This window comes from Podarcis muralis, chromosome 2 (genome assembly GCF_964188315.1).
Source record: "Podarcis muralis chromosome 2, rPodMur119.hap1.1, whole genome shotgun sequence".
NCBI classification, from domain to species: domain Eukaryota; kingdom Metazoa; phylum Chordata; class Lepidosauria; order Squamata; family Lacertidae; genus Podarcis; species Podarcis muralis.
The window spans coordinates 35,042,544-35,056,621 of record NC_135656.1 but is presented as its reverse complement, the minus strand read 5'-3'; the positions used below and the strand labels follow the sequence as shown (position 1 = coordinate 35,056,621).

General features: G+C 42.8%; 1 protein-coding gene across 2 annotated transcripts in view; it reads right to left on the bottom strand.

Annotated features, from left to right (window-relative positions):
• Positions 1-4,643: 4,643 nt before the first annotated feature.
• The window catches only part of SAP30BP (SAP30 binding protein), a 33,469-nt gene continuing 24,034 nt past the window's right edge, over positions 4,644-14,078 (bottom strand). For both annotated transcript variants that reach the window (XM_028716902.2, XM_077924209.1), the window contains 7 exons: positions 12,194-12,282; positions 10,877-10,968; positions 10,665-10,725; positions 9,897-9,948; positions 9,435-9,493; positions 8,434-8,515; positions 4,644-6,965 (listed from right to left, as the gene is read on the bottom strand). In XM_028716902.2, the coding sequence (XP_028572735.1) occupies positions 6,784-6,965; positions 8,434-8,515; positions 9,435-9,493; positions 9,897-9,948; positions 10,665-10,725; positions 10,877-10,968; positions 12,194-12,282 (617 nt within the window). In that variant the 3' untranslated portion in view covers positions 4,644-6,783. The remainder of the gene's footprint in view (positions 6,966-8,433; positions 8,516-9,434; positions 9,494-9,896; positions 9,949-10,664; positions 10,726-10,876; positions 10,969-12,193; positions 12,283-14,078) is intronic.

Genomic DNA, 14,078 nt, shown 5'->3' with positions numbered 1-14,078 from the left:
CATCGTGGTTAAGCTAAGGTGCATACAGTTCAGACAGCTGTTGTACATGCACCAATTACAGCTTCCTTGAATAGGAGCTCGGGATGTTCCAGGTACGGGGGGGGGGGGGGAATCATGCAATGCCCATGGGGTGTGTAGAGCAATCTGGTGTGTAGAGCAGTGTTTCCCAACCTTGGGCCTCCAGCTGTTTTTGGACTACAACTCCCATCATCCCTAGCTAGCAAGACCAGTGGTCAGGGATTATGGGAATTGTAGTTCAAAAACAGCTGGAGGCCCAAGGTTGGGAAACACTGGTGTAGAGCTAGTGTGGCTTGAAACATAGGGGGTGAAAACAACATTGCTGCATTTTAAGTCTCTGATGTGCACATACCCTTAAGAGACTTGAAGTGCTTTCAGCTGCTGCTTCATCATCATCTGTTTTACTGTTTATTGACATGTTGAAGTCACCTGGACAATATTTTATTCAAAACTGGGGTGAAAATATTTTTAATAAATAATATCCAATAAGTAAAATAATGGCTCTCACACCCCACATGAGATTTGGTTGAACAGCTGCTTTGCAGCCTCAGTTCCACTAATAAAATGGGAATAGATGTTGGCCACAGTTTGCTGTGGCTGATCCCAGTAGCAAATGTTCTCCCTCCCTGCGAAAAGTGTTCTGTAGTTTGTTTGTATTAAGTATTTTTGCACGTTTATTCCCTCCCGAGAAGGATCAACTTTGCTGCAGATATTCTGACTTGAATCTAAGGTGGCCAAATGATATAGCTGTTCTTATGTTGAGTCATTTAGCGAAATCGTCAAGAAAGGTGTTCAGTTGCCAAATTTGTAACATAGCTGCATGTAACATTTCTCTGACGTGCAATGGTGTTATGGGGTGTCTTTGCATGTGTTGATGCATAACTCCTCCTCCTGAAACATCTGTGGCTTGGCACTTTTGTCCTCACCGGGTTCTAGACCAATATTGAAACACTGTCTGGAGGAGGGTGGGGTAGAACAACAGGCAAGGTTAAGCTTTCGTTCTTCCTGCTGTTACAGTTGCCACATCCCAAGAAAACTTAGGAGCTGATAAGCAGACACCAGTCTGGCTGAGGTTATCCAACACTGTCTAGTTTGAACAAAAACATGTATAGTGGTACTTCGGGTTACATACGCTTCAGGTTACAGACTCCGCTAACCCAGAAATAGTACCTCGGGTTAAGAACTTTGCTTCAGGATGAGAACAGAAATCGTGCTCCGGTGGCACAGCGGCAGCAGGAGGCCCCATTAGCTAAAGTGGTGCTTCAGGTTAAGAACAGTTTCAGGTTAAGAACAGACCTCCGGAACGAATTAAGTACTTAACCTGAGGCACCAATGTAGTCCCAATGTCTATTTACTGAATATTCTGGCTTCAGTTGAAAACTGTCCTTGCAAGACTTTTTGTTTAAGTCAGACGCACGCATGCACCCCCCCCCCCCATTTCTTTAAATTTGCATGCCTGCTTATATGGCAGTGTTTCTAGTTGCTTCCCCCCATGGGCCAGTTTTTTGTATGCAATTGTAACAGTGGCTCAGGAAACTCTTTCGTGGCACCCTATACTGAACAACACTTCTTGTGTTCCACAGGTGGGCTGAAGCTGAGCCAAGGGCTTGTCCCAAAGCTTTTCTTTTTTTAAAATGATAATCAGAGTTCCTGATAAAGAGAATGCCTTTGAACTTGTATATATTGCTTTTCCTAAGAACTAAGATACACTTAGGGACGCGGGTGGCGCTGTGGGTAAAAGCCTCAGCGCCTAGGGCTTGCCGATCGAAAGGTCGGCAGTTCAAATCCCCGCGGCGGGGTGCGCTCCCGCTGCTCGGTCCCAGCGCCTGCCAACCTAGCAGTTCGAAAGCACTCCCGGGTGCAAGTAGATAAATAGGGACCGCTTACTAGCGGGAAGGTAAACGGCGTTTCCGTGTGCGGCTCTGGCTCGCCAGAGCAGCGATGTCACGCTGGCCACGTGACCTGGAAGTGTCTCCGGACAGCGCTGGCCCCCGGCCTCTTGAGTGAGATGGGCGCACAACCCTAGAGTCTGTCAAGACTGGCCCGTATGGGCAGGGGTACCTTTACCTTTTTAAGATACACTTATCCTAAAAACTTTTGCAGATGATCAGTTTGTAATAATAAACACTGTTTCTGCCAATTTGTCACGTAGGAATGATCTCTGCTTTCAAAGAGATTCAAGGACATTGCATTATCCCACTACTTAAAATGGCTTTATTGCTGGGAAACTGCAGTCTTTTCCCCACCAGCAAGAGGAGCCAATGCAATGTGCTTTTTTTAAATGCACATCACAGGAATGGTTTGATTAGTGCCCTTGATGTCACTGAGCGACAACTTGGTTTCCATTTAGCAGTTTCACACCTCACAGAAAGCCTTTAGACTTTTCCTTGAGCCTTCAGGTGGACTTATTGCTGAGGTAAACATAACAAACTTTACCAACCCCACCTTACAAGCTCCAAATGGTGAACCTGGAGGCTATGGGTGTGTGCTGCTGCTGCTTCCACTGTGTAGCTTTGAGAGCTGCAGTGCATGGGAGCTGTTCTAGCATGCCAAGGAAGGGTGTTTCTAGAGGAAAAGAAGGTTCAGACACTAAGGGCTGTATTCAACTAACTTTTACTCAGAGTAGGCCCATTGAAACTAATGGACCTACGTTAGCCATGACCATTTATTTCAACTTCTCAGTAAAAGTTAGTTGAATATATAACCCTAGCTTACAGAAGGCTGAAAACAATACATGTCAGGAGTAAACAGCAGTAGGGAGAGGCAGTTCCTTTGGTGTTCGTTTGCTCTGACTTACAGGATCAGTGAAAGCTGCCTTACTCAAAGTCAAGAATTTTGGCCTCTCTAGCTCAGTAGCGTCAATTCTGACTGGCAGCAGCTCTCCACGGTTTCCGACAGGAAATTTCCCACTACCTGAAGATGTCAGAGATAGAATCAGAGCCAATTTGCCTGTGAAGCATGTAGTTTCCATGATCAATAGATCTCCCCAATGGCTCACTAGGCTTAGAACATGCCTACAAGGAATGCAGGTGTGAGGAATGAGGATGTTGCTTTATCACATAAGTCACAATGCTGGAACTAAAAACAGCTTGTGGTTAGAATGCTTGCAGCTGGGACTAGTGGTCAGGTTTGGCTCTGTCGCTCGCGTCAGTATGTAAATGCATAGAAACATAGACCAAATAAGGAATACGGTAAACAGAAGTGGTGGTTGTCGAAATCTGAGGAATGGATGTCAACAAGGGCAGGAATGTTAGTAGGTAAATTAGGGGGTCGTGATAGGCTGTAAACCTTTTAGTACCCAGCTAATGGGGAGACAAGGAAGGGAAGTTGCGCTTTGGGTATAGGGAATACAGTGGTGCCCCGCAAGACGAATGCCTCGCAAGACGGAAAACCTGCTAGACGAAAGGGTTTTCCGTTTTGGAGGTGCTTTGCAAAACGAATTTCCTATGGGCTTGCTTCGCAAGACGAAAATGTCTTGCGAGTTCCTGCAGGTTTTTTTCCCTCCCCCCCCTTTCCCCAAGCCGCTAATCAGCTGATCCGCTAAGCCGCTTAACAGCTGATCCGCTAAGCCGCTTAACAGCTGATCGCTAAGCCGCTTATCAGCTGATCCGCTAAGCCTCTTATCAGCTGATCGCTAAACCGCTTATCAGCTGATCCGCTAAGCCGCTTAACAGCTGATCGCTAAGCCGCTTAACAGCTGATCCGCTAAGCCGCTGATCCGCTAATCAGCTGATCCGCTAAGCCCGCTAAGCCGCTAATAGCGCTAATCTGCTAAGCTGCTAATGGGCTTGCTTTGCAAGACGAAAAAACCGCAAGACGAAGAGACTCGCGGAATGGATTCTTTTCGTCTTGCAAGGCACCACTGTATAAGCTTATGCTTTGTCAGTTTTGGGTGTGCCTACTTTGGACACCGGCTCTTGCAAGAATGTATGTATTCAATAAACTCTTTGCTGCTTCACCAATTTTGTTCAGATTGTATTTTAAGGAATGGGCTTAAGGGTCTTAGGACCCACTTCTTACATTTTACAGCAGGTGTGGTCTCTTTCCAGAGGGTTCCGTTCATCATGGAGAGCATGGCATCAAGTTGATAATCTGGAACAGACTTGGAGGGGTAGCAGGGCAGAGAGGGACTTTGCCACAGCATCTTAGCAAATTGCTATTAGTTTCATACTCACTATTGGGCATGCAGTGAAAATAGCCAGAGTTGTGCCAAAGATTTAAAAGCAGGTTAAACCATAACAAAAGGTGGTATTCAACTAAGTTTTATTCCAAGTAGACTTAACACATGGGTTTAAGAAATGTTCCTTTCAGTGGGTGCACTGAGAGTTGAATATGAAAACAAGGAACAGCTAGTCAGCCGCAAGAAAGCAGCTGTATCTGACTATAAAGCGTCTCCTCCAGGAGACTCAATAGCAGCAGCAGTTCTGACTCATTTTGAGGGCAGCGAGGGAGTTGTCAGAGGATATATGATAAAGCTCAGCAGAACGATCTCTCACAAACAGCATCATTTTTCAGAAGAGGGGTGTGGAAAGGAAAGCAATTCAGAGCATGCCCTTCTGAGCCTTTACAAAATCTCCATACTTTTTATTTTCACCCCTGTTTTGATAAGCACAGAGGCAAGAATGTTGACCTGTAAGTATTTTTTTAATATAAAAAAACATGCCAAGCTTTCTTCTCTTTGCTCAAAGCAATTTACAAAATCAATATAATAAAACCAAATATGAAAAAACAAATTTAAAAAGTCAACTACACCCCAAGTCAAGGAGCAGCTAAGTTAATACGGAGGACTGACTACAGCAGGCTACTGATTATTCAATCTTGGGCATAGCTGGGGCTTACTCAAAGGCAAGTGTGCAGAGGATTGCAATCAATGGGACACTTTTTCAGACTATTGGGACAGGGAGTGTTTTGGTTTAAAATCTTCTGAAAAGACTGCAGGGGTGAATACTGGTAGACATGCCTAGGGAACTCATTCCATAACCGGCCCCATTAGTAAGGAGCTTCTGTGCCAACAGTGCACAGATGTAATCTCCAAAGGCATTTTGTTGATGTCAACATATATGGGGGAGAGGCTAGCTGAGGTATAAAGGCCTACACCATTCACATATTCAAACCAGTAGCATGAACTGTCTCTGGATAGAATCAAGGTAGTGCAGAAGAAGACTTGAGAGGCTGCATTCTGACCATCTGAAGCCTCCCCTTGGAGCACTTTGCAGTACATAGTTCCCAGTATACACCACCTTTCTTGTACTTTTAGGCCTAAGCTTTTACACTGTCATTTTCCATAGACGGCCATCAACCTGGATAGTTTTAAAATTTTAAATCTGCTAGCCTTGATACCTCTGAATATTAGTTGCTGGGAATCATTAGCAGGAGAATGCTGTTGCTGTCATGTTCCGCTTGTGGACTTCCTCCCCAAAGTCTGGTTGGCCACTGTGTGGGAACAGGGCTCTTATGTCCAATTTTTAGTCAGCTGTGTTAATAGAAATGACTATGAGTACAGTGGTACCTTGGTTTATGAACTTAATCCGTTCTGTAAGTCCTTTCATAAACCAAAGGCATGCTTTCCCATAGCAGCATGGAATTCAATTTACAAATGGAACACACTCAACAGGAAGTGGGACATGTTCTGTTTCCAAGGCAAAGCTCACAAACCAAAACACCTACTTCTGGGTTTGCAGCATTCTTAATCCAAGTTGTTCATAAACTAAGCTGTTCTTAAATCAAGGTACCACTGTATTTGACTCTATGAGTTAAAAGTATAGCAACAGTATAGCAACAGCACCCCTAGCATTTTCTCCTCCACCTGTGTTACACTTTCTTCTACCAGTTAGAATGGAAGATTAAACACCGGCAGCAAAAAATGACATTATTTTTTTAAAAAAATGTTTTTATATTCCAAAGTTCAGTTACACAGGTAAGAAAGCTTATACAAATCAACAGCATCTTTGTCATGAGAATGGTGAAAATGGCAGCATTATTGCAATTATACAGTTTGGTACCTATGTCACTAACATGCACACTGACATTTAAAGGGGGCAAATGAGCTCTGGCACCAGCTTACATCTGTAGAAACTATTTGGTGCTTCTTTCTGTTTCACAAGCTCCTTCTCCTCAGTAGAGTCCAAATTATGCGCAATGGTTCTCGAACGGCTAGACATAAACATCAGTGTTGATTTGCAGTTTCAAATGTCCAGGCTTTCCAGCCCCAGATGACTGAAACTAAATGGGAGACATAAGGGCAATCCACACAAGTCTCTATCATGGTTTGCATGAAAGTGAGCCTATATACAATCAATTCTTTATGACTCTTACAATTATCTGCAGGAAAACTGAATAAGGCACCCCTGCCTGTAATTGCTGGAGGCAGAGATGAGAAGCGAGAGCAAGTAGATGTCACTCAGTATTGAATGGTTCACAGTGCAACTGATTGACTTCAGTAGTTTCTTGCTCAAGTTCTCATTTCACAGAGTTCAAAGGATCCTAAGACAGTCACAATTATAATACAACATTTAGTGAACTAATATTTACACACTGACGTTTCATTGCACGCAACTCGGTAAGGGGCAGCTCCTCCAACAAAGAGAGCTTCTTCACGCATAGATATCTGTTGTGATTATGCATAGCCACCTCCTCCTCTTCTTGTGTGTCCATTTTTTAAACAGTCTTTCATTTTTGCACCAGGAGGAGAGTATCTCCTACCCCTCTGACTTCTGCAAGTGGTGCTTTTGGCATGAATCAAAGTCAGTCTCTTCACTGCACTCGTCATTGCTTTGCCTTTTTCACTATGGTGCCAACTGCAGAGATCACTGTTGTTTTGGAGCCGCTTGCACTGGTTGTGACGGTTACCACAGCTGGCAGTGTTGCAGTAGTAGTGAGAATGGTGGGTTGAGCTATTGTTGTCACGGGAATGGCAGAATCCCACTTGCTTTTCCTCTTCTGTGCATCTGTGTATGTAAAAAGCAAGCATTAATTTCAGCAGCCCAGATGAGACAAGATGCTTTTTGTCACTATTCCTTGAAGAGCAACCCTTAAATGATGACGCTTTCAGCCATTCCATGCTGACAGAACCAACTTACATGCTCCAAAAAGCATGTTGCACAGCCCTCCTATGACTGTCCCAATTTAGAATTCTGGTAGCAGAATTATTATCTGCTACCAGAATTATCTGAATTATTTCTGAATTATTTCTTCATATCAGCAACCCCCTATTTGTGAGAGTCTAGTACATCAGGGAGAAGGATTCTACTAGTCCAGGGGTGGCCAACTCCCGAGGGACTGCGATCTACTTTCAGAATTAAAATCTGGCAGTGATCTACCCCCCTTTTTAGGGGTTCAGGTTGAAGTTGTTGAGCTTTCTTTAGAGGTGGGAACTGGCCTGTTTTATTGGGGTTCTGGGATGAAAGTTCCGTTTTTTTGGGGGGGGGGGACATTTAAGGGGGAAGGGAATTAGTGGATCACCAAAAGAGCGCTGTGGAAGCATTTTGCCTCACAGCAAAAAGCCTGTCTTCCGTTACAGAGATCAGGAGAAAATACAGGCAGGGGAGAGAGGGTGGGGCCGGGTGCTCTTAGGAAAAAGCAAAGGAAAATGAGCCCGCGATCAACTGCAACCTCCCGGGGATTGACCAGTCAATCCCGATCGACCTGTTGGACATCCCTGTACTAGTCTATCCATTTCCCCCTCCTGTTCTTCTGTGCGGGAACTTTTTAAACATGCAGTTTCCTCCACCACCATTCTGAAGTGGGACAGTCTGCATAAGAACGCAGATTATGACAGAAGGCACTCTAAAAGCACTGAAACCCCAAAGAATTACATCTATTTACTTATGGTATTTCTACCCCACCTCCTGCAAAACAGTCTAAATTATATATTGCTTTGTGTTTTGAAAATCTGTAATACGCCACTGAAAGTGTTCCATCCCTGTTCTACAGTCCCCATAGAATTACAGCTGTCAGTCTCTCTGCCAAAAGTAAATACAGTGCCACTGTCCTATAAGCTAGATCCTGCAGAGCATCACAATTCCTATGTAATTAGACCATTTCCACAGTATGACATAAAATGTAATCCCCCCCCCCCCCAAATACTTCTATCAGTATCTATCAGCATGCTTGTTCTGGTAAGAATGCTCAACTTCTGCAGATGGGATTATATATAAGATACTTAATTTTACAGTTTCATGAATTCTGTTCTAAGTTACTCAGTTTGTATTGGCTGCCGAATCAGAGTTTTCTGCTTGCATCAAAAAAATTCAGATCCTGTCGTTTTTTGGGGGGCAAACTTTTCAGCTGCCAAACATAATTTGCAGTTTATTTGCTCTCTCACAGTAAATGCCAAAAGGAAGAGACATATGATGAAGATTCCATGGCTTTTGTGTGTTCCAGAGTTAAGATGCAAAGTCAGGATGTTTAACTTACCACCACCTGCAGTGCTGGCTGTTGTGGTGGTTGTAGAGGGAGCGTTTGTTGTTCCTTTCTTAGTGCCTGTTACAAACTCAATCTAGAAAAGAAGTGGAAGCAAATCATATTCTGCACTTAAGATACCTATTCGTTGGCATTAGGAACATCACAAAAAAGGGTTTATGAGCAGGACATCTTTGCTGACTGTTGAAGACACACAACTATATAAGTTGTTAGAGATTCAATAAACGAAAACACAGATATAACTAGCTGCTAGTAGTTAATAAAATATTTGTGTGTGTGTGTACACACCCACACACCAGACAAGGGGACCAACTTCATCTTCAGACTCAGATGGAGCGATTTTGGAGGGACAAATAGTAGTCCTTCTCTAATCCCATAAGATACTTCAAATAACGAGGTTAGAATCTCACGTTCCTTCACTGTACAATTTATGCTTCTGCAATTCATGTCTCTACATGCATGACTTATATGGTCTGCATTACAGATTACAATCTAGCAACCAGAGAAACCACAGTCTGAGCACACGTCTCCAAGTCTATGATCATGGGAGAAAACAATATCACAGAGCTGGGCACTTATTACAGGAAGTAAAACAAAAGGGGCAAACCGAATGACGGAGACAAAGAAGTTAGCCACAGAAATATCTGCTGCCAGGAAACTCTAAACTGCTATGTAAAGGGGTGTGCATGTCTTGCTAACTATTTGGGTAATGTACACAAATTCAGGCCTCTCCTAATTTAGTCTGCTCTGTTTTATGATGGATAGCAATGGGGTGGCTCTGCATGAATGCACAGATAAATTGTGAAGTATCACAAATAACACCTCATGCTCTTGGTTCAAGAATACTGGAAACCCATATAAAAAGCAAATTTCTGATTTGCTCAGTGTGACTAATAGAAATTTAGTGATTGGGTGGCTAAGCAGTTGGATTAAGTTCAGTAGAAGGAGCACAGATCATAATAATTTCTCTCTATTTTGAAGTTATAATCTGGTACCTTAGTTCGCTCCTTCTTGGCCTTTTCCAGCTTGTCCATTTCAATTTTCTGTGCTTTCGCTGGAAATAGAACCACAGAACAGTGAGCACACTCAATAGATTCAACACCGCAAAGCAATTCTGAATCCACATTAGAGCTTCCCATGTCAGGAGGATCAACAGGGCTGCAACACTTAAGAAGACACTGATAGCATGGATTCTTAAGTGTGCCTGCTTCCCCAAAAAATATTTTCGGTGTAGAGCCCTTTCCAATAAAAATATTCTCCCCAGGACACAGCCAACAAGCAACTAGTTTCTTCCCATTCAGATAAAAGGGGGGGGGGGATGGTATAGATCCTCAGGTACAGTGCTTTGAGCTCCTTAAAGAAAAGGTACCGTACAGATAAATAGGTTCAATTAAACCAGTTCCAGAATCATTCACAAACACTAGAGAGAGTATCAAAACAAAAGCTGGATGCAATACCTAGTGCCTCATAATAGGAGTCCTCAGACCACCCATGAGGATCAAACATGTCCTAAAAAAGAGAAGAGAAAGAAAAGTTATGTAAATATGAATTTTAAGATATACAGTATATCAAGTTAGAAGGCAATGCTCTTAATTCTGCATTCCAGTTTTGTTTATTTCCTTAAAAAAAAAAGTCAATATATAAAAGTTTATAGACCCTACAACGTTATCCTAACAGCTAGAATCCAAATGGGAAAGAAAGATGGTGCTAAAGGACAGAGAATGATGGCCAGGGGATTAGCTGTCACAGAACGTTCATCCCTTAAAACGCCTTGATCAGGTCATGTACTTTGGCACAACTATGGGGAAGAGTAACTCAGTAACAGCAGAACGTTGAGACTGTACTGAATTCTGTGCAGAGGGTATTTAGCCAGAACTGCGTGAGGTGAGAGTGGGGCTATGTTCATTCGCCCCATCCCCTCTATTGCATCTTCGTCATGGCTAGGATCCTAAATCATGCAAAGTTCCAAACCCACGTGTTTATCTTCAAATGCGTATACTGACAGAGCTGGATGATGGGAAGGGACGGGACCAGTGAGTAAGGCCCTGCTCTCCCCCTCATCAGTTCTAATGGTGTGAGGTATTAAAGACAGGTAACTGCTTGCATTCAATGGACTGTTTCATCCAGCTGTCCAAAAAACCTGGAGAATAGGAACCTATTCTCACAGACGTCAGGAATCCCATCTAACATCCCCCCTCCCCACCCAAGTTATTTGTTCCACTCACCTTGGGGTAATTTGTGCCAAGTTCATCAATCGCACAGAACTGGATCAACTTCTCATAGATGCTGAAATAAACAATCAAAATACATTATTTTTCAGTGTTGCACATCTTTATTCACATCTAACTAGGCCCTCCTCTCACTGAAGAGGTTACAAATACAGAAGAGGACTATATGTAGCTTGTGGAACCCTTTAGATGCAACCAGACAGTCTTACCTTGGGTTGCGGAACTCTTTCTTCCTTTGAATGATATAGTTCATGTCCATGCCCTCTTTTATCTTCCTCTCGTACAGCTTTTGTATCTTGTCCTACACAGAAAAAGAGTCATAGAATCAATACAAAGCAGTGGCAATATTCCAGAATGCTTCACAGCAAACACACATGTATTGAAAGAGAAGTTAAATGGCACACTCCCATGCCCCCAAAAGAGTTCTTTTACACTTAAAAGCAATAGACACACCTTTATCTGGATTGTTCTTTACATTGTTGTTGTTGTTGTCATTATTATTATTATTATTATTATTATTATTATTATTATTATTATTTAAATTTCTATACTGCCCTTTATCTGAGGATCACAGGGCCCTTTACTATTTAGAAACACAAAAATACATACCATAGTTAAACAGTAACACAACCCCCCCCCCCAATTTAAATGGCCATAAATTGTTTAATGAGCCAAAGGCCTGGGAGGTGAGGGATTCGCCTAAATGTATTCGCCTAAAGACACAAGGTGAGCTTTCCTGCGGAGAGCTTTCCGCAAGCATTGAGCCACCACAGAAAGGGCTCGTTCTCATGTTGCCAGCCTCTTTGTGGATGACGATCACAGGGTCTCTTATAGGGAGAAGCAGTGCTTGAGATATTGTGGTCCTGAGCTATTTAAGGCTTTATAGGTCATAACCATCACTTTGAATTAGGCTGAGAAACTAATTGGCAGCCAATGCAGTTGGGCCAGGTTTGGCGTTATATGCTCAAACTATCTTGCCTCGGTAAGCAACCTGGCTGCTGAATTCTGCACCGGCCGAAGCTGATGGGAGGCACTCTGCATCACTGAGGCCACCTGAGCCTCAGGTGACAGCAGTGGATCCAGAAGCTGCATATTCACTCATTCAGAGGGAGTGTAATCCCATCAGGAGCAGGCAACCTTCCATCCACCCGGTTTAGGGAACCGCCCACTGACAGTGCCCTAGCTCAAAGGCAGAGGAGGACCAGATTCCCACTGTCTCATGCCCATTTTAGTTCTCCATACCACATTCTACACCATCCCAGAAGGCTCCTTGACCTTCATGAGTGGATTTTCAGGGGGTTGGGTGGGGCTTGAGGTAGGAAGGCAAAGGTAGGAAGGCCTTGCTCAGCGGTGAGCAAGAATATGCAAATTCAATAATTATTTGCAAGGCTGGCTGAAACAAAAAAGGTGGTTAAGAACACCAGCAACCTTTGTGGAATTTTGAGTTACAGTCAAAACCTCAACAAGATACAATATATGACATGGGTTACAGAAATAGGATTTGAAAAATGAAAAATTAAGCTGACCTGTAAGTGGTTGGAACATCTGCCAGGGGGTTCTGGAGGAATTTTGATCTCATCAGGAGACATGTTTCTTACTCGCTCAGAGAAGGAAGCTAGAAATAGAAAGGAGGCCATTAGAATAGCAAAGAGCATTAAAGAGATTTAAGCATGTTAAGTTCCTGTACTTCTGATCTTAAAAAGAAACAATCCTCTTTTTGTCAGTGGTTTCTGAAGATTGAGAAGCAAGTGCATTGGCAGACATGCAGGAAACTGGAAGCTCAATGCTTCTATCTTTAACGCAATTATTCAGCTTTAATTTTTTGGGGAAAGTGTTTTTCATATTTACTATCACATATTATTAGCATTGGTTTAGATCAGGGTGACAACTGGTTCATATGCAAGGCACAGTACCTAATAAAAGCAACACAACAACTGCTGATTATTCTTAAAGCAAATTGCTAGCCACAGACAATTATTGTTTAAACTTTATTCAGTTTAAGAACTACCACGGGAGCATCGAGAAGTGTGATCAGTGCCTCTTGCCAGTTAAATATTTCACCCAACATTGATGACCAAGAATTTTGGCATTGCAATTATTTCCAAATCTGCATCTCAAAATATGATGGTTCTAAAATTATGTGGGCAAATCAGTTTTTAAAAGGGGTAAGTGAAAGCCTGAAGTTTATCAAAAGAACTGAATGCAGCAGAGCATTGTTTAGAGAGAACTGGAACAAGATACAGGTCAAATGCTGAACATTTCTTGTTTAAAATGTATCACAACTGCCAAAATAGGGGCATAACCTGACCAACATGCAGCAGCGTCCAGGTTTTGTTCTTAAATGCATGTGAGCTGTTGGTGATAGAGAGAATTAGACACAATGTTTCTACAAGTACAGGAAAAAGGCTGCTCTTCAAAAGGACATTATTCCAAGGCGACACTGTGTACCACGCTCTTGTCCCTTTCCTTGGCATCAGGCTCTGCCTTCAGTCTTGGCCTGAAAAGCTCAGACAATATGCCGTTTGTGAACAAATGCTTTTCTTTGAGCTTGAAAACAGGCTGCTACTTAAAAAGTGGGCAGGGTGGGGGCATTCATCCTGGAAATCCCTTTTCCACTGCATTTTTCCATTTTTTAAATAATATAATAATAACATGATTAGAACTTTCCTAGTTTTGGGGCAGTAATGTTTACATCGTAAACAGCATCTGTCGGCAGAAAGATTTCCCCAGTCGCAGGCAGGCACAAGCAACTGTATTACACTACTTGCTTCCAGTTAATATTAACTGAAAGACTGACTCCTATGTCCATCAAAGGATGGAGGGGCAAAATATTCTGCTATATTCCTATTGCTCTTATCGGCTCTGAACCTTTTGAAGACAGGACGGCTCTACAAACATGAGCATATAGAACTGTCGGAAGACTTAGCCATGCATCTGCTTCTAGCTTTTTACCACTGGTGTCTTGTCATGTTTGTATCCACCGTAATCAAAGGCAAACAAACACCTGGGCTTCAGTTTAAAATTCTAATTCTGCCTTCAGAATTCTGCAATTTGGGCATCTCCCATGCCCTCCTCTCCAGCACCATGCTCTTCCATTAGGATGCTATTTAGGGTTAAGTTCGCTAGCAGTCACAAGTAACAAAGAAATGTCCTTTGGCATTTCCAGAGAATGTGCTTCTGTGAAGAATAGAAATCTTGCCAACATCCCCAGAGGAACACAGTTTGGCTCCAGAGCCCCTTGACAACAAGCTACGGACTTGTTATAGGTTACAAAGCCAGTGATGTGAGGGGTGTGTTCATTTCTAATTAAGAACGTCTCAAGTACCAAGTGGTGGTACCACCAATGTTTCATTACAACGGAGACCAGACATCTGAGGGAAAAGGTGATTTTTTAAAAGACTTTAATGAAGT